The sequence below is a fragment of the Sinohyriopsis cumingii genome, chromosome 3, assembly GCF_028554795.1.
Source record: "Sinohyriopsis cumingii isolate HCF-2022 chromosome 3, ASM2855479v2, whole genome shotgun sequence".
In the NCBI taxonomy this organism is placed as follows: Eukaryota; Metazoa; Mollusca; class Bivalvia; order Unionida; family Unionidae; genus Sinohyriopsis; species Sinohyriopsis cumingii.
Genome location: NC_142963.1, coordinates 147,521,945 through 147,545,150, shown reverse-complemented (window position 1 = coordinate 147,545,150; position 23,206 = coordinate 147,521,945). Strand labels below are relative to the sequence as shown.

General features: G+C 40.8%; 1 protein-coding gene across 1 annotated transcript in view; it reads left to right on the top strand.

The window, feature by feature from the left end:
- Positions 1-14,679: 14,679 nt before the first annotated feature.
- The window catches only part of LOC149804104 (uncharacterized), a 43,345-nt gene continuing 34,818 nt past the window's right edge, over positions 14,680-23,206 (top strand). Inside the window, exons 1-5 of the mRNA XM_089954071.1 lie at positions 14,680-15,142; positions 16,526-16,664; positions 17,049-17,117; positions 18,564-18,892; positions 22,171-22,305. Of these exons, the coding sequence (XP_089810197.1) occupies positions 14,927-15,142; positions 16,526-16,664; positions 17,049-17,117; positions 18,564-18,892; positions 22,171-22,305 (888 nt within the window). The 5' untranslated portion in view covers positions 14,680-14,926. The remainder of the gene's footprint in view (positions 15,143-16,525; positions 16,665-17,048; positions 17,118-18,563; positions 18,893-22,170; positions 22,306-23,206) is intronic.

Here is a 23,206-nt window from a genome sequence, read left to right as displayed (position 1 = left end):
CGGCTCCCGTGATTCTCTTTCTTCGTTCTAGAAATCCATCATTGTTGTCTTTCTTTTCATCAGTTTCCAATATTTCAAACTTGGTAGGTTCGTCAGCTTCCCATACCACACAGGCATTGAGATGAGTGTTCTTGGCATCTATTCCGTACGTCAAGAGATTTTCCAGGTAGGCACGATAAGGGTAAGTATCCATGCTGCTACTGACCAGTTTGTTATTCAAGTACAAGTCCACTCCACTGAACAAGGAATGCATGAAATTGTTGACGGGAGCTACTGCTTCATCGTCTATAGCACCTCCAGTCTTATCTAGAATTTTGACTTTCAGGTACAAGTAACTGCTATTCAGATCGATGTAATCTTCGGGCTGTCCTTTGATTTCAAACTCGATGGGAGCGGAATCGGTCAATGAGGAGACGGGGTGAAATTCCACCCACTGGGATTCTTGCATCGTCATAATCGTGGGGGGCATGGCAAACAGATCCAGTTCCGTCTTGGAACAAGCGCAAGATTCTCGGTGCATCATTTTTTTGTCTCTTTTCTCAATAATCGAAAACGTCTAAGTCTCGAACGGTTCTTCTTTTCTTGGCCTTTCTCGCTTGAAGTCTGGTGAAAGGGTGTTTTCTTCTTCGTCTCTTTCTGCCTTGTCCTTGCTGAATGCCTGACTCGGTAGCGTGCAGGGCATTTATAGGTGTATCTCGTTGGCCTAAAATGTCTTTGCCCGTTTGCAGCAAGACATTTTTGCCTGCCCTCATGAAGGCTTCTTTAGGGTTTTGTTTGTCGATGATGACATTTTGGAGAAATTCTTTGCCTTGCGTCAGTGCCGCATCTTTCAAGGCGTGCAATCCGCGTGTCACCATCGGTTTCAACACCGGGGCCACCGAACGAAAGGCCGATTTTAACATATCTCCTAAGCCGTGTCCTCGCTGTCGAGCAACCCCTCGGTACACTGGATACATGACTTAAGAGTCGTGAGAGAACCGTTTTCGAAAATGGAGTTTCACCGTGACTTTTCCTTTGGTGAATGGAATATTTTGTCCCAGATCTCCTTTTATAGTAATGTTGACCGTGTCCAAATACGACTTACTGACCGGCAAATAGTGAGGATGGACAAATTCGCGGTGGACGTGGTAAGTGTTTCCACCTTCCTCGTCAGTGTTCGTGGCAGAATCCACTTTGAAAGGAATGACACGCAGTAACGGTACGGAGGTGTGTCCCACCACGCTGTACTCCACCACATCGGAATAAACGAACATCAAATTCAGTCCTTGGTTCAGTTCTACCGGGGCACGAAATAACTTGCTAAAAGACTCGTTGTCGTAAACGATGGGTAATTCGTTTTTCTTGAGCATGGCCTTTCTCATGTCCATGTCTCCGCCCAACATGTCAAACAATTCAGGACAAAATAAAATGGACATGATTTTACTTCGTTCAAATTTTATCAAGAAGCGACGAGCTGCTTTGTGGTACTCCATGGTGACACTTTTGTTGACATGCTCCAAAACTTTCAGAAACACGACATTAAACATGGAGGCTATGGTGCTGACCAAATGTTGACCACTAAAATAATAGCCTGGGGGAATGAACAAGTAATAGGTGGTGTACTTTTGTGTACGGATTTTCTTGTCATATTTGACATTGCTATCCATCCACTGTTGCATTTGCTCGTCATGAACTTCCACATCAAAAAAATTTTGATTGGGAAGGACATTGAGGACTTGGGTCGGGTGAATGATTTCTACTAAAGCCACTTCCCAATGGGCTTCGTGATCTAACTGGATGGCCTGAGGTAATTTGGCCGTGTAACAGCACAACGTGTTCTTGGGAAACACCTCCATGGAACTGTCACTGGGTAAAGTTAAGTAAAATTGGCTTTGGTGACTCATAATTCCAGAGTTCTGTGGCTGTCCGAGGGGTTAGTGGACGTCAGAGGCGTGTCTCCGTCTAAAATGGGGTTCTGGTTGTGGTTGAAGTGGTGACTGGCACTGGCACTGGACACAAGGTTCCCGGGGTTCCCGTTCGAGGTGAATTTCAGGGAGGGATTAGGAAGCAGGTAACCGATGCAACTGCTCAATAAAATGGTCCACAATTGTTTGTCTCCTTGTTGCAAACTCAAATTGGCGATGGCTGCCCCGATGACACAATACACCACGAAGATTTGGCAGAAAAAGACGATTTGCGTTTTAGGCACACGTTCTCCACACCACACCCACAAGGGTTGTTTTTGTAAATCTTGCACAGAAGAACTAGGTGAAGGAGGAGTGGTCGACGTAGCTGCGTCTGCTGTGTGAAAGGGCATGATGGTCACTTCTTTTTATAGTCGATGACTTGCGAAGCGTCGATCCAAGAATCAAAACTGGGTGGATATCCTTTCCAACGTACTTTGACTTCTTTGACACTTCGTTTGACCACTTTTCGGGTTCTGCGTTCGAGAATGCTTTCGATGTCGTACACGTCGTCTTCTTTTTTGGTGACACGTTGTAACTCGGGCAAATAAAACGTTCCTTTGAGCACTTCTCCGTTCATGTCTTCCAATTTATAGACGGCAGGATGACGGCCATGCACTCGTCCAGTGACGCGAAACAATTCGGTCGTCCAGTTAGGTAAGTAACCTTTGTCGAAAGTGCGTTTGGTTTTGCCAATGCGCACCCAATCTCCTACGGCCAACATTCCTCTTTTCTTGGGGACAGCCCTCGTCGGGGACGTACCAAACAGGCGCTCAAACACCAACACTTCGTTGTCGGGAGTCACGTCTTGCGGGGCACGTCCAATGCTTCGATGGTAAGATTGGTTGTACGCTTGCACCAGGTGCGGTAAGATGTCGATGTACTTCAGAGTGTGGTGATGCGTAAAATATTTCCACATGCGTTCTTTCAAAGTGCGTTGAAAACGTTCCACGATGCTGGCTTTGGTTTCGGGATTCTCGGTGGTAAAAAAAATGAATGTCACGTTTCTTTAATTCTTTTTGGAAAGCTTGGTTCAGAAATTCGGTGCCTTTGTCCGTTTGCCATCGAAGAGGGTGACGACCGCTTTGTTTCAACACTCGTTGCAGGGCTCGCACTAACTCGCTGCTCGATTTGGAAGTCAAGGGTACGACCCAGGCAAATTTGGAAAAGACGTCGATGACACAAAACAAATATTTGTAGCCACGATTGTAGCTGGCCAAATAAGAGACATCGGCTAAATCGGCTTGCCATTGATGATCGATGCCTTCCACTCGGGTGCGACTTCTGGCAAACTTGCGTCGAATGGGTTTGTGTAAAGTGTAGGTAGCTTGTTCTTGTAACCATCGTTGCACTTGAGGTAAACGGAGACTTTTCAGTCGCGTTTTGGCAGCACGATACAATTTTTGAACTCCTGCGTAACCTGCAGGATGGGAGGGATCGTAGTAAATGCTGGCTAAGATTTTTTCCATTTTTTTGTTTTGGTTGGTGTGTTAATAAGGCACCCACTCTTGTAGGATGCTACTCTTTTTCTCTTGTTGTATTTTCTTGGATTGCAATGCTTTGCGTGTGCGACCGGCAATAGGTGTTGAAGAAGAGGAGGATGCCTGAGCGGGGGATATCGGTTCTTGTTTCACTTCTGTCTTCACTTCTGTCTTCACTTCTGTCTTCACTTTCTTTTTCTCTTGTGAGGAAGAAGAGGTGGCCATCATCTTTTTAATCCATCCAATTCTGGAGGTAGGTGGTGTTGTTAACTTGCGTACTTTTTCTGGTGGAGTTTGAAACCCTTCTTCTTCTTCTTCTTTTCCTTTTTCTGTCTTGGTCACTGGTACTGGTACTGGTGATGGTGCTGGACTTTTCATCAAGGTCTTAAAATCTTTCAGAGTGGGTAGAGCTGTTTCGTCTAAAGCTTTCTGGTGAAAGAGTTGCAGTCGTTGCAAGAGTTGACCGTACTTTTGCGATTTTTCTGTTTCGGACAAATCTTGGCGATCCATCAAGGACTGCAATTCGTGTTGTAACTGGGACATCTCGCTCAAATTGGGATTGGGAGGTAAATGCGGGGTGTGTTGTTCTTGCCACCGATGGTATTCCATCCATCGTTTGTAAGGCACTAAAGCTAGTTTTCGTCCTTCCATGGGGTTGTCAGGGGTCGATTCTGAGATTTTGGAACTTCCGAGGCCTTTTTATCTTGCTCCCACCAGTCCTCCCAACATAGTTCCCAAGACTCCTTTCAGTATGGGGCCTAACAAGAGAGGTAAAATACCTCCACGTTGCACTAACATCTTCTTTTTTTGACGAATGGGAATTTTCTTTTGAACCATTTGGCGAAGAACGTGACGATGTTTGCCTAAGCATTGTTTTTGGTGTTTGGACAAAGGGATCGTGCCTTTCAAAAAGTTCAAACAACATTCGCACACGGTATCGATGACCTATTTGGAGGCCGTTTGAATGAGTTTTTTTCGTAGGGGTGGAGAAGCTTTGGACAGGACAGATAACATGTCCCCATGTTTGGCTAAACGTGGTGGCAGTCCTTTCCTTTTCTTTCCTTGGGGTTTTCTGGAGGGTGACATCTTTGAGTCTTCAGGAGCACCAAAAAACACTGATACCCCGACTTGGTCACAGGCCTTTTTTATACCGGATCGCGTCGCCACTGATTGTCTTGACGTCGTATTAGTTTGAGGACAGGCATGACACGTCGTGCAGGGGTACGTAACGGACTAAATCGAGCCAGTTCTTGCTTGGACAAATCCAGTAAACTTTGTAACATGCCCGATCTTTCTTGAACTTTGATTTTGGGAGAAGGTACTTTGTGAGCAGCAGCCACTGCCACTAAATTGGAAGGTCCTGCCACTGGGGAAGTTCTTTTGGGGGTCATCAACGGAGAAGTTCTTGGTGTGATCAACGTCTCCAAGTACTCTTCAGTTCTGGGTGTCATTAACGGAGAAGTGGACAAACGTGAGGCTGCCGGAGACGCAGTCACCGCCGTGGCAGGTCGTGGTTTGCGAGTGTAAGGTTGCGTCCTGGCCGAAGTGCCTCTCTTGCGACTAGTTTTCTGTGGACTTTTCTTTTTCTGGGGACTTTTTCTCTGTTTCTTTTTCTGGGGGCTTCTTTTCTTTTTCCGGGGTGGTGGTGTCTGGTCAGAGGAGGGTCCTGCCACTGGAGAAGTTCTCCTTGGGGACCTGGTCTTTTTCTTCTTGGGGCTTCGTTGGACTTTTGTCTTGGGTATAACTTTGGGGGCATTAGGATCCCATCTTAAGAGTGAGCGAATGATGACCCCTCCTAGAGTACAGCTCCCTCCAGGTTTCAAAATGATTTGTTTTTTGGTTTGAGTGTCGATGCGGGGATTGGCCAGTTGGACCAAAGCGACTTTTTTTCGATCAAAAAAGCGTTTGGTTTGATGAGGAATCTGAATGATTCCTTGGAGTAATTGACGTGCCGTCACCGTGAACCATCGTAAGACTTCTTTGAGACTAGCTTCTAAGACACGGGCTCGTGTTTGTGGATCTTTTTCTCGACTGATGCCATACAAGGCACGAATCAATTTGACGGGAAGATGCGACTGAAGGGACGTCATGTTCGCACTGAGATTGAGACAGACGAAAAAGGGTCTGAGGATTTTATAGATTTTTTTATGTGGAGTGAAATGAAGTCGAGGACGGAGACGTGTACAGGACAGACCCTCCGTCTTGGCACCAGTGGTGAAACAAGTGGGTACGAAATCGCAAATCCTCGGGAGTCGTAGGTTTCAAATCGACGAGTAAATAGGCGTGTGGAGTTTGAGTGGCATCGTCGTTCGCCTGAGTCAGCCAAGGCGTTCCTAACTGTTTGGCTAAGACTTGCACTTGCGATTTATCTCGAGGGCTTTTAAACAAGACCACGTAATGCGCATTGAGACTGATGGTGCAATGGGCTTTACTTCGTTGAAACAAATTTTGGGTGATGTAAACGACACTGGCATTACGGTGATGCCCTTTGCGCGTGAACCACAGTTTAATTTCTTCTTCGTCTTCTCCTAACATGTCGTCAAAAATGACCAAATGGGTTTGACGGGAGTCAGAGACGATGCCGTCGTCTTCTTTAGGAATGCCTTCCACAAACACGATGGAATCGCCTTGACTTTCTCGCAAGAGGCTGTACGCCGATTGCCACTCTTTGTAACACCACACGATCCGTTGAGGGGGTCGATCGATCAAATGATGTTTATATTCGATCAAACGTTTGACGAATTCGGTTTTGCCCGAACCGCTAGGTCCAGCAATGAGCATGTTAAAGGGATGGCGAAGATACAAAGCCTCCCAACTGGCACGATCTAAGTGTTCGTCGATGACTTTGACAGTAGAGGAAGAGGGAGCAGAGACAGCAGAGGTAGCCATAGTGTGAGAAATGTCACTTGTGACACGAAAACAAACAAGACAAGAGTTTATATACTTTTTTCAGAACACGTTTATTGAATGTTTTTTTTTCAAACATGAATACGAAAGACAAAAATACATAAAAGCCAAAGGCTTAAGTACAAGAATAAAAGGCACATGATAACAATGAACGTGGAATAAACACAAGTGTCTGTACAACATGTTTTGGGTAAAGTTCTAACCAGTTCTATAGTAGGGGGTAAGGTCACACAAGTGTCCTCCCGAAAGGGTCTTTCAGGCCTGTCCACGACAGTCCCGTCCTGGGTGACGGGTTCTTCTGGCACCGTCACTAACACGGGTTGAAAAGTAACTTTTTTCCTTGAATAACTCTCGTGCATACTGGGTCACCTCTTGGGTCCAAGCCAAACCAATCTGGTTTCTTCTTTGTCAACGACATGGTAAGTTACTTCAATGAACAATGAACTATCGATCTTGCCTAGGGTTCATTTTTATATACAGACCAATACCGACGTGACCGTACGGCAACGTAAAGTGATTGGGAAGTCGCACTCGCTTCTGGTAAACAATTTGATAGACTTTTTCCAAGGGTCGACTGACGATGTGGTGAGTGGGTAAACGTACAATCTTGTTCGGTTGATAGGTGGTCACTTTAAAGTTTCCATCCTCTCCCGATTGCAAGGCTTCTTTCAATACCCCAAAGTTGACCACTCGACTGGTACGATGATTCAGAGTCAGTCCTTTCACTTTGCACGTCGTGTGCACTTCTCCTTGTTTGTCCCGGTATTCGTAGCCGTAATTTTTGGGGCCGCCACTGACGAAACTTAGAATCTTGTCGTCGGGATGCTCGTCTGTCCAGGCTCCTAAACGGTCTCCTTCGATGTCAGGGTGATGTTGAATCGGGTGATGGATGTAAATGCAACTGTCCGTGTCAAAGTACAGGACGCGTTCTTCTAACAGTTCTAAAGCTTCGTACAATTTTAAGCGAGCATGAGTTGTCACGTAAGCCGCAATGATGACATTTCCAAAAGGGACGTCTTGTACAAAGTCCAGATCTTCTTCGTAATTGACCAAGATCAAATCCTCTCGAACGACGTCCACGTGTTTCATGTATTTGGTTTTGTCGTGAATCGTCTGGAAGTAGCGGGAAGGTTCTGTCAAATATTCCGTCTTGGGTAAACACGGACAGTTGTGCCATTTTACCCCACAAGCAATTTAACATCACTTTGGCAAACGATCGCCTGCCTTCGTTTTTTTCGATGTGGTCTAAAGAGATGCCTTCTTGTTCGTAGTATTTCTCTTTGAATTGTATTTGGTCTTCGGGAGTGTGACACCAGGAAGGATAGCCGCTGCCTTCTTGTTTCAGTTTCAAAAAGGCATCCACGTAGTCGGCGAAAATGCCTTTCTGAGTAGGGTCACCCTTGTGGTACTGTTGTGTCTTAGGAAAGTGGCAAATTTCGTACACTTCTAACAGTTGGTATCCCATGTCCAGAGCTTTGAACAATTCCACGCTGACCCAGGTTCCCGTCAAGGCACGTTCTTCCTGGCTGTGATGGCAAGGTTGGTCCTGGTTGCACGTTTCGGCACAAGTACGGCACAAGGGAAACATCAGTTTGCCTTGACAATGGTGAGGTAAGACGGGATGATATAGGTTCGTGGGAGGCAAAACTTTAGACTTGATCAAGCCTTCGTATTGTCGAATGTTTTTCAGGTCGATGTGTTCCGTGAGCAATTGTGGGTGCCCTACGGGAAAGCGACAATATTTGCACACGTAGGGATACAGCGAACACACGTCCAAGTATTTGATTTCTTCTCCTTTCTCTTCGTCGGCTTGGTACAGCAAACAGGTGGCATTGGTCCTTCCTCTGTACAAACTATCCCTCGGGTTCAACGGGTCCATGAACTGGTAACTTTCCACGAGGCGTTTAAACTCGGGATCGGTTTTCAAACGGTGATCGTACTCGTGTTCCCACATTTCCACCACTTGGTATCCTTGCTGTTCTAACTTTAGGCGTCGCTGACAAGTGTCCTGGTACAAGTCTTCCATGGTTCGTTGCAAAAACTGATTTTTAGTGTCACGGTCAGGGTAACAGACGGGACATCCATGAAATAAGCAACCGTTAAACTCGTACACGATCTTGGGGTTTTCTAAGTCCCAGCCATCGACCGAATACGTTCCGATGGTCTTTTCGCCTCCTCCGTTGCGGGCATGCTGAATCCATTTGTCTTCCTTGTCGCACAAGTAATGTAACCAGCGTAGGGCTTTGACCGAGTATTGACGTTTGACAAAGTGGGTCGTTTGAGGACTGATGACAGCCACGGTGTTTTCAGGCATGAATCGTTGGCGGTACACTAAGGAACACGCTTTGGCAATGGTGCAAGCTTCTTTCAAAGGATCGACCCCTCCGTGTTCCATGAACAGTTCTCGAAATTTTCCACAGCAACGTCGTAAAATGTCCACGTCGGAACGACAATACTTTAGCATTTCTTCCTGAAAGTCGAAGGGGTCAGAGGCATGAGCCTGGTACCAAGCGTAGAAAGCTTCTCGTTGTTCGGTACGCATGTTGTCGGGGTCGTAATAGTGAGCCTCAGGCAAATGGGGTAGAACGGCATGTTGATTGGCTTCCGTATTGAAAAAATGTGGAAAGTACCCTTTAGCCATTTCTGTCATTCCAAACGTTTTAGGCATTCGGCTCAAAGGCATGGCCAAGTTACTCATCGAATCTTTAAACTGCACTTGTCCCACTTGCATGAAAATGATTTTGGCTCCGTTCAAAGTGACTTTAGGACGTTCGGTGCCTTGTTCCGTATAGTATCTGAGAAGAAACTGTCCATCGTATCCGGAGAAATTGTGAGCCATCACCGTGGCATGACGATGACAATCTCCGTAACGTTCGATGTCCTCTTGGCTCCACGTCTTGTCGATGGGGTCTAAGACCCATCGAGCGAAATCGGCTAACGTGTTCGGTCCCCGAAAGATTTTTTCACGTCCTCCAGGAATCTTGCTGCAGTGAGGGCAATGACTGAAGATAGGTTCTTGAATGCACTTCTCGCACGCTCGATGAGCCACGCAGAAATTAGGAATGTGAATGCCGGTCTCTTGCATGCATTCGAAATCGAAAAAGATTAAATTGCTTTTCTTCTTGTGACCGTCCTCTTTCTCTGGTGGGGGTTGGTATTTTTGCACGTAGCATTAGTGTTCCAAGTCCACGATGTGGTGACAAATGTGACATTTTTTCTTTCCTCGACATACGTGTGCCTTGGTACTGTTGGTACGTATGCCTTGTCTACACGTAGGGCACAATCTCAGGAGTTGACAAGCACATTTCTTCTGTGAACCTTGTGTTTTCAAATGTTGTTGGTAACAGGTAGGGCTGACAAACGTGCGCAGACAAGTGGAACAAGGCACTGGTTCTTCGCTCAGACAGGGTGGAGAGGCCAAACATCCTGGGCATTTCCATCCACAATGCTTGTGTTGCTCTCGATTGTTATAACCATAATCACATTTCTCACAGTAATATCTGTATCCCAGGAATCCGGTGATAGTGGTAATGGTATCGAAATGGTCATCGTGATAATAAACATGAATGTATTTTCCGTCCTTAAAGTCTTGGCCTCGAAACAACAGAGGTCCGCGCATTTCTTGAGGGTGCACTTTCAAGGTGTAGCGTGGAGCTAGGGCATCTTGCAATTTTTGCATCTCAGGAATGCCACAGGGTGTGTCTTTGGACAGGCCAGCTTGTTGCAACAGGAGTTCTGCTTCGTTTCGTTGTTTGGTTCGGTTCGATTTTCGAATGTTCTCCCAGGTTCTTTTCCATTCTACCGTGTCGTTCTTGTTGGCATAGGTTCGTCCCACCACGATGGCACGGGCTAAGCACATCTGGTCTTGAGGGTTGTTAATTCGGACGAGACTCTTTTTGGTGTTGCGAAGGTCGTCCACCAATAACATCTTTTTGCGTCCTGTCCCTTGAGGAAGAGAGACGTGAGCCATTTTCAGTGTGGCTTTACCATCGGTGATGTCAAACTGGTCATTAGATTGTTGTACGTGTTGAATCTTGTCCATGACTTTGGAAGGGGTTAGTTCTGCGGGTCTGCTAAACTCGATCCAAACAGGGGATTTCAAACCGTCGTGATCTATGGATAGTGTCAAGCGATCGTCTTCTTTGGGTTGACATTGTCGCTTGAGTGAGGTGAGCAAAGAATCCCACATCTCGGTGATAAACCCTTCTGCTTTCTCCAAGGGTACGTCGGCCTTGAAATCTTTAAACTTCACCGTGTAGGTATAAGCCGTGGTTCTAAATTTTCTAGAGGAGCGCTTTTCCGTCTCTCGAATGGAATAGTACTTTTCGGGGTTGACTAAGGGTGGTGAACTTGGTTTAGAGGGTTCGGATTCTGGTTCACTCATGTCCTCTTCAAAATCACTGGCATGAATTTGTGCCAAGATTTCAGCCCTGGTACGAGGCGATAGATCACGTTTCTGCCTCTTACTTTCTTCTTCTTCTTTCTTCTCGAATGAATAGGATCGTTTCATCTTGAGTGCAAAACGTCAAATGACTCAAGTTTAAACACCATAGACTAATTTATAGTCATGACAAACCAGCGTATATAAAAGGGTGTGTGTCTTGTCCTTTCACTATTCATTTCACTCTCAAGCCGAGCACAACGATGGAAGAGACTAACCAGATGGAACGTTTCGTCAGAGCTTTGCGAGGGGTCATTAGAAAATTCTCTTCAGACCAGCCTACGGACTACTCTCCTTCCTTTAGAGATAAAAGTCAAGATACTTGCTATATCTGTCAGAAGAAAGGGCATTGGTCTTCAGAATGTCCAGACCGTCAAGAAAGAAAAAAAAACAAGGGATAAAAAAGACAAAAGTCAAGATACCTGTTATTATTGTAAAGAAAAAGGACATTGGTCTCCAGATTGCCCAAAAAAGAAACAAGAGGAGTCAGAAGAAAAGAAGGATTCTTCAGAAGAAGAGAGGGATTCTTCGGAAGAAGAGAGGGATTCTTCGAAAGAAGAGAGGGATTCTTCAGAGGAAGAAAGAAGACAATTCTATTTAAAAGAAGCAAAGAAACAGGAGAAGAATAGAAGAAGGGAAGAAAATGAGGAAAAAACGGTGAAGAAATTCAAAAAACAGAGAGACTAAACAAGGAGAAAGAAGAAGTCAATGAACTTTTAATTAAAGTGTTCTGTGGTGAATTGTGAATTGGATTGTAAAAAATGGAGAAAAGAATACATGAATGATATAAGGTAAGTGTCTTTGAGTTTTGATTTTAAAATAAGAAGCTACACTCACGCACTCATACACAGACACGTACTATAAGGGTAAAAATGGGTTGTTGATTTGTTTTTTTTTTTGTTTTTTGAGTTATTGGCAATTGAAATTGTATTTCTTTTCGAGAAATGTGGGTGGCCCTGAAAAGGGCCTTTTTATTTTGGTGTAGGGGTGAGTTTAACCAATCAACTTTAACTGCCTTAAGCCTTTGCCACGGCCGAGGCCTACTTCTGATGATTGGGTTGAAATCACTAATGGTGGTACGCTAGGCTTAGTCACAGGGTTGGCGTGTTTAGCTCGGGAAGGTCGTATTCTCTTCGGTTGTGATAAAGAAGTCTGATACATTTGTTTCAGACTTCTTAACTCCGCTAAAATGTCCAACAGTACCGTAGCCGTTTGATTTTCACCCTCTTGTTTCTTTGCTGCTACTTCTTGCTGTTGTTGCTGTTGTTTTTTTCTTACCTCTTCTTGTTGCTGTTGCTGTTGCTGTAGGAGAAAAGCTTGTTCCGCTTCCTTTTGTCGTTGCATAAATTTCTCCAATTCTTCTTTCTGTCTCTGTCTAAAATTCTCCACTTGCGGTAATGAAGAAGGTAACGAAGGTTCCGGAACAAATTCTTGCGAGGTAAGAAAATCCACAAAATCCCAATGTACCTCTTCTGAAAGTAAGTCCGGGTTCCCTTGGGCAGTCTCCCCTGCTGGTGTACCCCAATGGATCGTTTTCTGAGTTTCCGTCATGTTGAATCACTGTCGCATAGATTGACGGCACACAAGCGCTAACTAATCTATATAGACCACGTGACGTCACAGACTGCTCTCTTCGGATTGGATGAGAGCTGACTGAATTTTGTAACGCGTGTTCGGATTGGTGAATGAATTCAATCCGTTTCAATCCTTCCTGTACCTATAAATAAGCGCAGTTCACTGCACTGATTCACCTATTCTCGTCGCTTCAAGATGTGGACCACAGTTGAGTCATCCACCCTTGTGTCTTCCATGATGTTTAGGACGGACATGCTCATGTATGTCAGGTCCAAGTGGACTGTTGTTGATAGGACAGATACTAGTCAATGGATGAGGAGAGTTTACATAGAAAGACAAGGATGTCTCAAGAGGGTACTTGTGTATGGACCGGCAGTTAGAAGGAGTTTAAGAAGAAGAAGATGTGACAGATGCCATCTATGTTAATATTAATATTAACATAAACCCAAAGGCCCTTTTCAGGGCCAGGCATATTTCTCGAAAAGAGATAGCCTTTCCATTGCCTACCCTTTTTTAAATTTAAATTTAAATTTAAATTTAAAAAACTTTTTTTAAAAAAAAAAATAAAAAAATCCCATATTCAATTCCCCTTGTCCCTAGACAAACCCAAACTCTATTCCCATGTTAATTTCCCTTGTCCCTAGACAGACCTAAACTCTATGTTAAATTCCCATTGTCCCTAAAGTGGCCCAGCGTTTTTCTCCATGTTAAATTTCCATTGTCCCTAAAGTGGCCCAGGGGTGTTTTTAATGCTAAGTCCCATTGTCCCTAATGTGGCCCCATTTACTAATATTAAATCCATACCGAGAGTGCCTAAATCTAACTCTTGTATCACCACCAAAAGGTGACAGGAAAAATAAAATTAGACTTGGACTATATTTGTGGTTACCGAATCGGAACAAACAATTGGGATCTGATTTCAACTGTCAGTTGCCGAATCACCTAGACTGGTTCCCTGCTTCGTATGCTCCCTGCGTTGCACTCCGCTATACGTATAGAGGAGTACAACACAGTGATCATACCAAGCAGGGAACCCGACTAGAATCACACAGCAAATAACGGTTTGACAAATAACGGTGTATACAACGATAAAATCAGAGAACTTAACAATGCACTCTTAAAATATTCATTGACGTCACATAAATTAGATGAATTGCGATCTCTGACAGCAACATAAGCAATAGTTTAAGAGTAGTTAAACCGAATGATTTATTCAATTATTATTTCACCACAAAGTTTAAGGAATAACCAGAGGTGATCGGCGCTTAAAAAGCAATAATCTGAAGGAAAAAAACCATACCGAATTACAACATTACATCAGATTACCTAATGATCCGTTCTGACACAGGACCATGTCTATTATACTGACACATTACAAAGACAAACTCCTTTCCTAGGTAGAACAGAACGGAATATAACTTTTATTAATAAAAATAAATCTCAGGCACACATAGGTGGTATATACTACAACTGCTACAATATTGTAAGTCCACGTCACTAACATATGAGATACAAATCACATCATAAGTAAACATGTGCAATTATAGAAAGACTAAACATTAAGACGTAATGTGAGATCTTTTGGATACACAAATGTATCATTGTAGGTGATACTTCTGAAAAAAATATTGTGTACTAAACATCTTGATGCAATTAAAAATAGTTGCCATCCAAGTAGTGTTTGAGATTTTCTACTTGCCCTGAACCCACGTGTTTACTGGTATGGGGAGCAGCTCTTCTTTCTAGCCGACTATTAGTATTTCACTCTCTACATACTGCTGAGTAACCATGGGAGGTGTACAGGCCTCAAATCAGCTCAAGAACAGCACAATCCCGAAAAACCTTATTCACAAATATATTCATATCTTCAATTATTAAACAATAATAACCGAAAGATTCACACCGTAGCCAAAAGTTAAGAAATTCAGGCCAATTTGCGAATCTATCCCCTGCCACCTAAACATGTGACATGTGGAAAATTGAAATGCACTCGAGAAAGGTTTATTGTATTACTTTTGTCGTGGAAATATAAACAAAATATATCAATTTTACTCTCAGCAAGAATCAAACTTCCGTATTACTTTATGGGGCCTTACGTAATGGGATATTAGCAAATGTTAATTCTGTAATCTAATTTGTATCTATTCAATGCCAACGATATATATTTTGTCACTTTAAACATTTGAACAAGAAGATAAAAGATATCCGTTTGAACTCGAGACACTTTATACACTAGTCTGTTGGCAATCGACCTTGAATATAGTACATGTATTTATACTAACTATTATTCCAGATAAGGGTACGGGTTGAGTAAAATATCAACATGGTTTTTCACAAAGGAAATTCACGGGGTGTGTAGAGAGTGATCTTGTTAACAACGGACGCATTCATATATTAGTGAATTTTCTTTCAAACGTTTCTACCGCTCACCAAGTAGTTTGACGATCCTATGATATCCTTTTGAACATAAGCGCATTGATTACTTCATTTACAGTTTTGACTTGTACATTTTCGAACATACATGCCAAGTAAATTGTACTGATCGAACAGGAATACATGCACATTTTTAATGATGAGAAATGAGTTCTTCAACTGGCGCACAGTTACTTCGAGCATCCGTCACCAAAGAAGATATCTGTAAATTGCCAGATATTAGACAAGCCATAAAGTTAATTAAGGAAGTTGGTTTAGATCCTAAAGGAATACAGTCTCTGAACGAGGCCAAGAAATTTCTTGTGGATTTGTACGATGAGAAACAATGTGAAGGAGAGAAAATCATGTTGGTCCAAGGGAAGGTACGTTTGCTGAAAATTATTTTATCTGGAAACTTTGAGTAAAATAAATTCTACAAAACCGAGAACAAACAGTGTAAAACTAGTTTCGAATGAGTCTAAGAGCGTCTGACACTCAGTGAGACATTGTCAAAGTCTGATATGATTAGATTTTCAGATCATTAAGTCCACTTTAAAGAAATTTCTTCTTCTCTTTTTACACATTGTTTTTAACATGTTAGACATGACAAATATACTTTTAGCTTAGTTGAATAAGTTCGCTTCAGGAAGACGAACAACATTTGAAATTATATTGACCTGTTAGATTTTAGGTCATATATCAATGTTTTAGGTCTTTCCTTTGTTTTAATTAAAAAAAAATCAGTCAGATTATTTAACAAACATATTTTTAGCACAGTTAGGTAGAAACAATTTGACAAGTAGATTTTGGCAAACATATTTATATTCATTTGAGATCGACAAGTATATTGTGGTAAACATATTTGTATTCATTTGAGATAGACAAGTAGATTGTGACAAACATATTTGTATTCATTTGAGATAGACAAGTAGATTGTGGTAAACATATTTGTATTCATTTGAGATAGACAAGTAGATTGTGGTAAACATATTTGTATTCATATTTTCATGACTATATTACCTTGTTAGTTGTGGCCCTGAGTGGCCTAGTGGTCTAAAGCGCTCACGGTTACGAATCAATGCCATCTCACCATCTGTCTGCGTTGTTTCGAGTGTCGAGCTCGGTCAATGTGGGTACGTGAGAAAGCTTGCCAGTAGCTTCTTGTGGGTCGGTGGTTCTTTCTGGGGTTTTCCTTTGTTCTTCCTCCACCATTTTATACTGGCCGCCATGTGTAGCATTTATTGTGCTGAAAATGACGTTAAACCCAACAACAAAAACAACCTTGTCAGTTAATTAATTAGGTCTTTCAGTTATTTGTAACTTTTGAATTGATACCTTTTTCTTTATGTTTCAACAAAAGACTGTTTGTGCACAATTAAGCAACGACCACCATACATAGGCTAATTCAAGTGGATAGGTATAAATGGATTCATGCGTAGATGACCTAATTTAAGAATATAACATCATTTTGGATATATTTTTTTCTTCAATTTTACAACTTTTGTGAAATTGTTAAAGATCAATAAATTTATGTGCACAGGTTTGAGGGTAGACAAATTAAATTCGATATGATTGATTGTGTGCATACGTAGATGACCTGATGTGATCTACGTGTCGAAAGAGCAAGTTTCCTTGCTGAATTTGGAGGGACTCCGACTCATTTGGTCTGCATTGTCAGTAGTCTTTTTACAAATCAAAATCTGTTGAGTGTTTCAGGTCGTTGTTTTTCGAAAGAGATAAAATTAATTCTAATTTAATTCGATCAGGTCTCTGAAGGACTTGCCAAGGCTACAGAGAAAGAGAATGAGAACAAACAAAAGCTTATATCCATGTATTCGGAGGTCAACGACTTCTTCAATGAGTTACCCAAAAACTTAAAATTAAATCTGAATCAAGTGTTTCCTGGTAAGTAAATTTGTACTTCCAAACATTTCAACAATCAAATGCGTTATTATGGATAACAATCGAAGTAGTGTATTCAATTTAAAGAGAGAATATGAACTAGGTATCGGATACGAAACAGTCAATCTATAGGTTGTAATGTTGTATGTCTGTCTGTCTGCCAGTTTACCTCTTATTCCTTCCGTCTCTGTCACTTGGTGTCACTTTCGGTTCCCTAGTCACCACGCTTTTCTACATTTTATCCATTTATATGTCTCCATATGCATCAATTTGTTCTTCGATCTGTCTATGGATCTGTTTCATTCAGTTTCAATGGAATTAAAAGTCTGTAACTGCCTGAATACTATGTGTATGTCATAACATCAGTGACATTTGTTTCCATTACAGACATAGAGAACATGTTTGGTAAGAGAAAGAAGGATCTAGAGAAGAACGACTGCACAATTCTAGTGGCAGGTAAGTTTGATTTTGTTTGAAAAATAATTTGTGTTATTATATGTGTCTAATAAATCAATATCCAAACAACCAAAGAAAGAAGTAATAAGGAAAAAGAACTAAGTACTGTAAGTGTTATATGTAAGTGTTATATGTAAGTGGTATATGTAAGTGTTATATGTAAGTGTTATATGTAAGTGTTATATGTAAGTGTTATATGTAAGTGGTATATGTAAGTGTTATATGTAAGTGTTATATGTAAGTGGTATATGTAAGTGGTATATGTAACCACGTATTCGTTTTACATTTTTAGATATGAGTAAATACTTGATTGTGGGAATTGGTATTGCGAAGTTATTTCTAAAACGTAGTGATTACTTAATTATTAGGTGTAAACACCATTCTTACTGAACATTGTTTACGGGATTTTGTGGTAGGATTGATTTATTTCTAAAATGGCACATGCATGTTTGCAAATCAACTCAATGTTAAGCAATAAAAGGCATGCAAGGATAAATTCTCATAAATATGTGGTACTTAGTTCGATTAGAGAAAACTCACTGTGGTATTAGCCCGTTTACTAACTCATCAATTGGCAACAGCTTTTGTATGCGGCCCTTGTTAACGTAGGATGCTAAACACTGATTGGTTTCTCTCGGTCTTGAGGTGATATTACACTTGTTCCTTTCAGACCCTTGCAAGCAGTGGTTTGCATATACGAAAGAGTTGTCTAATAAAGGATGTCAGAAGACTGATGACCACTTAGACTTCTATTGTTCATAATGTCAGTTATATTTTTTGATGAGGATTGTTGTAGATTATATCCAATATTTAACACTGTTAATAGCATCGTGTTAGCTGTATGCGGATTTAACTTTGTACGTGTCACATTTATTTTCTTTTCTTTACCCATAATTTGGTGAAACTATTTACCGTAACTCTCTCAACTACATACTTTATCTTCTCTGCGTAAAACGTATTTTGTTAGGAATACATTTTATGAGTTTGCATATGTCACTTTGGGCATGATGTAAAGGCTAGCGAATTCTTGTTGAATGATATCCACACCAAATTTAATATAAATATTTTTTTTCAATGATATTAGCTACAATTTTTGGTGGACAATATCATAAATATTTCCACCTGAACCCTTTAAATTATAGATTGAGTAATGTTTGACAAAAGAATTGACCATTAAATGTTTTGGGTTGGGGAGAGACTGCAAGTTTAATTATTGTTTTTGAATGACCATACCTCAAACTAGCTGTAAAATATTTCTTTCTCCTATTGTGCTGTAAAATTGTTGTTTTTTTTGTACACAAATTTTACCCTACGTATTGGTGTGTGCGAAAGATCACACAATACCCAAAATTATTTCCCCATCTCACTATTTCCTCTTCGTGGTACACATTTATTACTCTCTGATATCAAAATAAACACTGACAGGTATTTCTAATTCTGATTCAGGGGACACAACTGCGGGAAAAAGCAGCCTCATCAACCTCCTTCTAGGTGTAGATCTTCTTCCCACCAGTTCGTTGTCTTGTACCGCTACGATCTGTGAGATACGGACGGACAAGCAAGGATGCAAGGAGGCTATTGCTCGCTACAGAATAAATAATGTTGAGGCAAACGAAAGTAAAAAAGCCCATAAGATACCCCCTCGTATTATTGACCTTAGTGACAAGGAAGGAAAGGGTATAGAAGACCTTCGCAAAGTCCTTCAAGAAACGGATGAAGATGGAAATTCGCCCTACTCCAAGGTGGAACTGACGTGGCCCTTCTCAATGTTAGAGGTATATGGATTTTAACTAGATACTCAGCTTTCTGAAAATACCATAATTTTAATCAGTTGAAAATTGTCAAGGGGTGAACCTTTTGTAGCATCGATTAATAATCATGTTGAATGAATGTCTTTTAGTGTCGTTATCACTGAATACTATAAAAAGTTTAAACAATTAATTGGTGACTGGGAATTATATAATCCAAAACAAATAGGAACGAACTCCTGTGATGGGTTTTTAATATTTCTAAACAGTCTTTGAAATTCTTCCAATGTTAGTTCAGTCTGCTACTGTCACACCCCAATTCCCAAATGTAATTGGGCATGTGCAAATGTATCCCATTCTATACCGAGCGGGGTTGTGGTGCACATGGGCAAAATACTATTACTATTTTAGAATGCAACGGAAGGGATCTTTCTATCTGCACAGGGTGGGACGTTTCTTCTGCACAAAAAGTAAAGCCACTTTTAGATTTACCATCTGATGGACGGCACACTCTTAGCATCACATCCATTCATGATACTGAAGGTGTTAAGAAATATGTTAAATGAGATGTTAAAAATACAGTATTTTGGCTCCATTTGGGGCTTGAGTCTAAATATAAGGGGCCACAGTGTTTGAGTGAAAAATCAATCTAGTCATTCCGTGTGTTGTGCTTTTCTCTCTCTCTCCATCTCTCTCTCTCTCTCTCTCTCTCTCTCTCTCTCTCTCTCTCTATATATATATATATATATATATATGTGTGTGTGTGTGTGTGTGTGTGTGTGTGTGTGTGTGTGTGAGAAGTTCCATCAAACATAATTATTCCTTACTGTTTAAGCAAGTTCACATTTCATGCGTGAGGTCTTCTCTTGGCTCGTTATTTACGTTTTTATTCATGCATACAACTATTAGACTGACGGGTCATCTTTGGGTCACATCATGCTCTTTATAGAGAAATCCAGAATGCCTTGTAATTGGTATAATCATGGTTCGATTACAATGCACTGATATTTCCTTTTCAACATAAAACAGATGAGAATAGAGTGTCTCCAATAAGTGCTCAAAGGTAGAACCAGGTATGGTATATGGACGTATTTCACAGGTCCGTTTGGGCAACACTACACGTGCAGAGTTAGTTATATGATGATATATGAATTTCTGTTTCTCATACGTGCATATTCCTAAGTTGGTTAAATCGTATTTGCTGATTTATATAAAATTTTGTATATGTATTTAAACTATCTGTTTCTCAATACTCCGTAAAGGCGGCAAGATTGACAAAGCTAATGATTCTTACATTTATAGAAAACTGGGATACATTGATTATTTAATTTCCTATTCTATACAATAGGCGATTTGGTAAAAATACGTAAATCAAATAAGAAATATTCTGAAAATATGTATGACTTACCGATGGTTTTTCATCAAATCCGTTAAAAATATGTTTTGTCAGAGAAGAGTGAGAAAATTTGTACCTGGCCTGTTGTTAACAAGCTGTCACTCTGTAATTTATTAGAGACTATCTTTGCTTCGATTCATTTAAAGGAAGAATTAAGTTATTTCATATTTTAAATACCTTTACTAAAATGAACATTTGAACATAGTCCATTGCTTGTAACATAGAACAATTTTTATGTCTTCGTATACTATCATGCTCATGCCTGTCCTTTAACAATTTGGTTCTCGTGCAAAAGCTTAACTTCTCATTCACATACCTGCAACAAACTCTGCAGAGGATTTGCCTTATAAGGCAAACTATCGATACATTTTGGGTCAAAGGTAAAGTGTCACAGATGCCGTAATTCAAAGGCCTAAATCACTGTGGCTAACTGTTCCAAATGTGTTTATGTACATTTATTTAAATGCAACTTGATATACCTCATCTAAATATTGGTTACCCAAAAGTTTATGATTTGGAGATCGGAAGATTAAATGTCAAGGTCACAATGACCTGAAAAAGAAATTAATTTCTGTATAATAATGTTTGTGAGTTTTGCTGAACATATCTTCACCAAAACATTACCATGTGTTGCCCTTGACGGAAGCAAGAACTATATAGATTATTGTACGTTTTAAAAGAAAAATTAATTCACTGAGATCTGACTATGAGAGATACGTTTCTGCAGAATACCTTCAACTAAATGTATCTTCCATAAAACTGTTGCCCTCGACGAAAACGAAGCCAAATGATTTCAAAATGAAAAGGTCACGAATGTGATCACCATGATTCCGCGAAACGCATACGCAGGAGTACTAAATACATATCGTGTTCCTCTTGTGAATTTTATAAAGAATATCAGTAGAGAAATGCACAGTAGACTTAGTTATGGTATCTTTGCTAGCCAAGGTTCCGATATGATAACCCATTCTACACTTTGGCTGGTCGAACAGATATATTGGTGCTTTGTTCTAGCGACATCTATTGGATTTCATGCGTTGCCTCCCTTAGTATGTAAAGCGAACTAACCAATAGAGTAATGCGTTGTACATCGGCCAAAAATGGTGGGGGCAATTCACCTAAAAAGGATACTTTGGAAGTTTCACATCGAAAATATGACTATGTAACAGAGGGAAGCCATTGCAGGTGCATTTGAGTGAAATGTATTTGTACAAAGATGGACCTGCAGTGGAAAATTGCTTACTTATCATTCCTTTCAAGTTGTATGCTCCCTTTGTCTTGATCATGTAGAAACAGTGTTCAAAATTTGAACAACTTAATTTTTCGATTGGCTTGGTTTGATTCCTCGCTTGTCCTGCAGCGACCAGTGTAATAAAAAAAAAAACAAGAAACGGGGAAGGGTCAGAATATATATTGGCGAAATGTATTGTGTTTTGGATTTCTGTCAGCGTAACGTTAACTTTTGGAATAAATTGATTCAGTAATCAATATTAAACACTACAGAAACCTCATATTCCTTTCATAGATTTCTAGAGATAATATTTCAAATGCCAGGATTCGTTTATAATGGATCTTGTTTTTATTATTTTTCTGGATGTTTTGTTACTTTTTCTGCTGGGAGAGTATGTTTTGCATATTGTGCGTTATAGTAGAGGATACTGTTGCTTACAAGCGATCCAGAAAAATGATCGAGAGAGACGGAATACAACAGTTTGGAGCACTTAAAGAAACAATACATTATAATTTCTTTCCAATGGCCGACACATCGTAACCTGTCCTACCCACACTTTTCCAAAATTGCATTTTAACCGCAGAATTTGTTAAATAAGTAACATCTGTCATTTTTCTGACAATGTGCACTTGTGGTTAGCCTTTATACTTTACCTGATTAATTGTATTAATATTTCAGGAAGGAATGGTTATAGTAGATACTCCAGGTCTTGGAGGAATCGGGCGCATGTCTCAACACGTTACACGTTACTTGGAAAAGTCGTTTGGCTTTATCTACGTCATCAATAGCACTAGTGGCATCATGAAAGGACGGGTAAGAGGTTCATCTATGAGTGACTGTCAGTTATTTTTTGAAGGCATGAAGTTGTTGTTAAGGTTTAAATTCATATTTTCCCAAAAGGAGAGCCTCTTTGGCCACCTGGGTCACCCCGGTTCAGTCGCTCATGTAATCTCCTTTTCGCAAAAAATAATACATACAGGCATATGGTATTAATTTCTTTGGCTCAAACAAGAAACTATTCATGAAAGCGCTAGGTACATTGTTCCACTAGTTTACTGAAATCGGACCGCCCCCGGTGGCCTAGTGGTAAGAGCGTCCACCTTGGATGCGAGAGGTCGTGGATTCGATCCCCGGCCGAGTCATACCAAAGACTTACAAAAATGGTACTAACAGCTGCCTCGCCTGGCGCTCAGTATTAAGAGGTTAGTGTTAGGACTGGTCGGCCTGGTGTCATGATAATGTGACTGGGTAGGACATCATGCTACATGTCTGCAGCATGATGACCCAGTGCTAGACATCACTATAAACTGTCACACTGCAGACATCGTAGCGATATGACTGAAAAAATGTTAAAGCTACGTTAAAAATCCAAAGCACACACACATTTTTTTTCTAAATTAGTGTTGTTGTACACCTTTTATCTGTAGAGATGTTTCTTGCTCGAAGGTGGAGGGGATAAATGACGCGCAACACTTAAGAGTTCAATCGAAACACGTCACATATGTGTAGGATATCATATCAGCTATAATCACTAGAATACACAATCGTTGTTAGTAGGTTACCGAAGTTACAGGTACACCACGCATGAGCAAACAGTCGGACGAGAGTTTGATAATGACATAATAACGTTTTTCGAAGGCGTATGTTTATTAATTGTAAGTTATACATTTACAATTTTTAGACTTCATTGCTTAGTGTAACATAACACATTAGA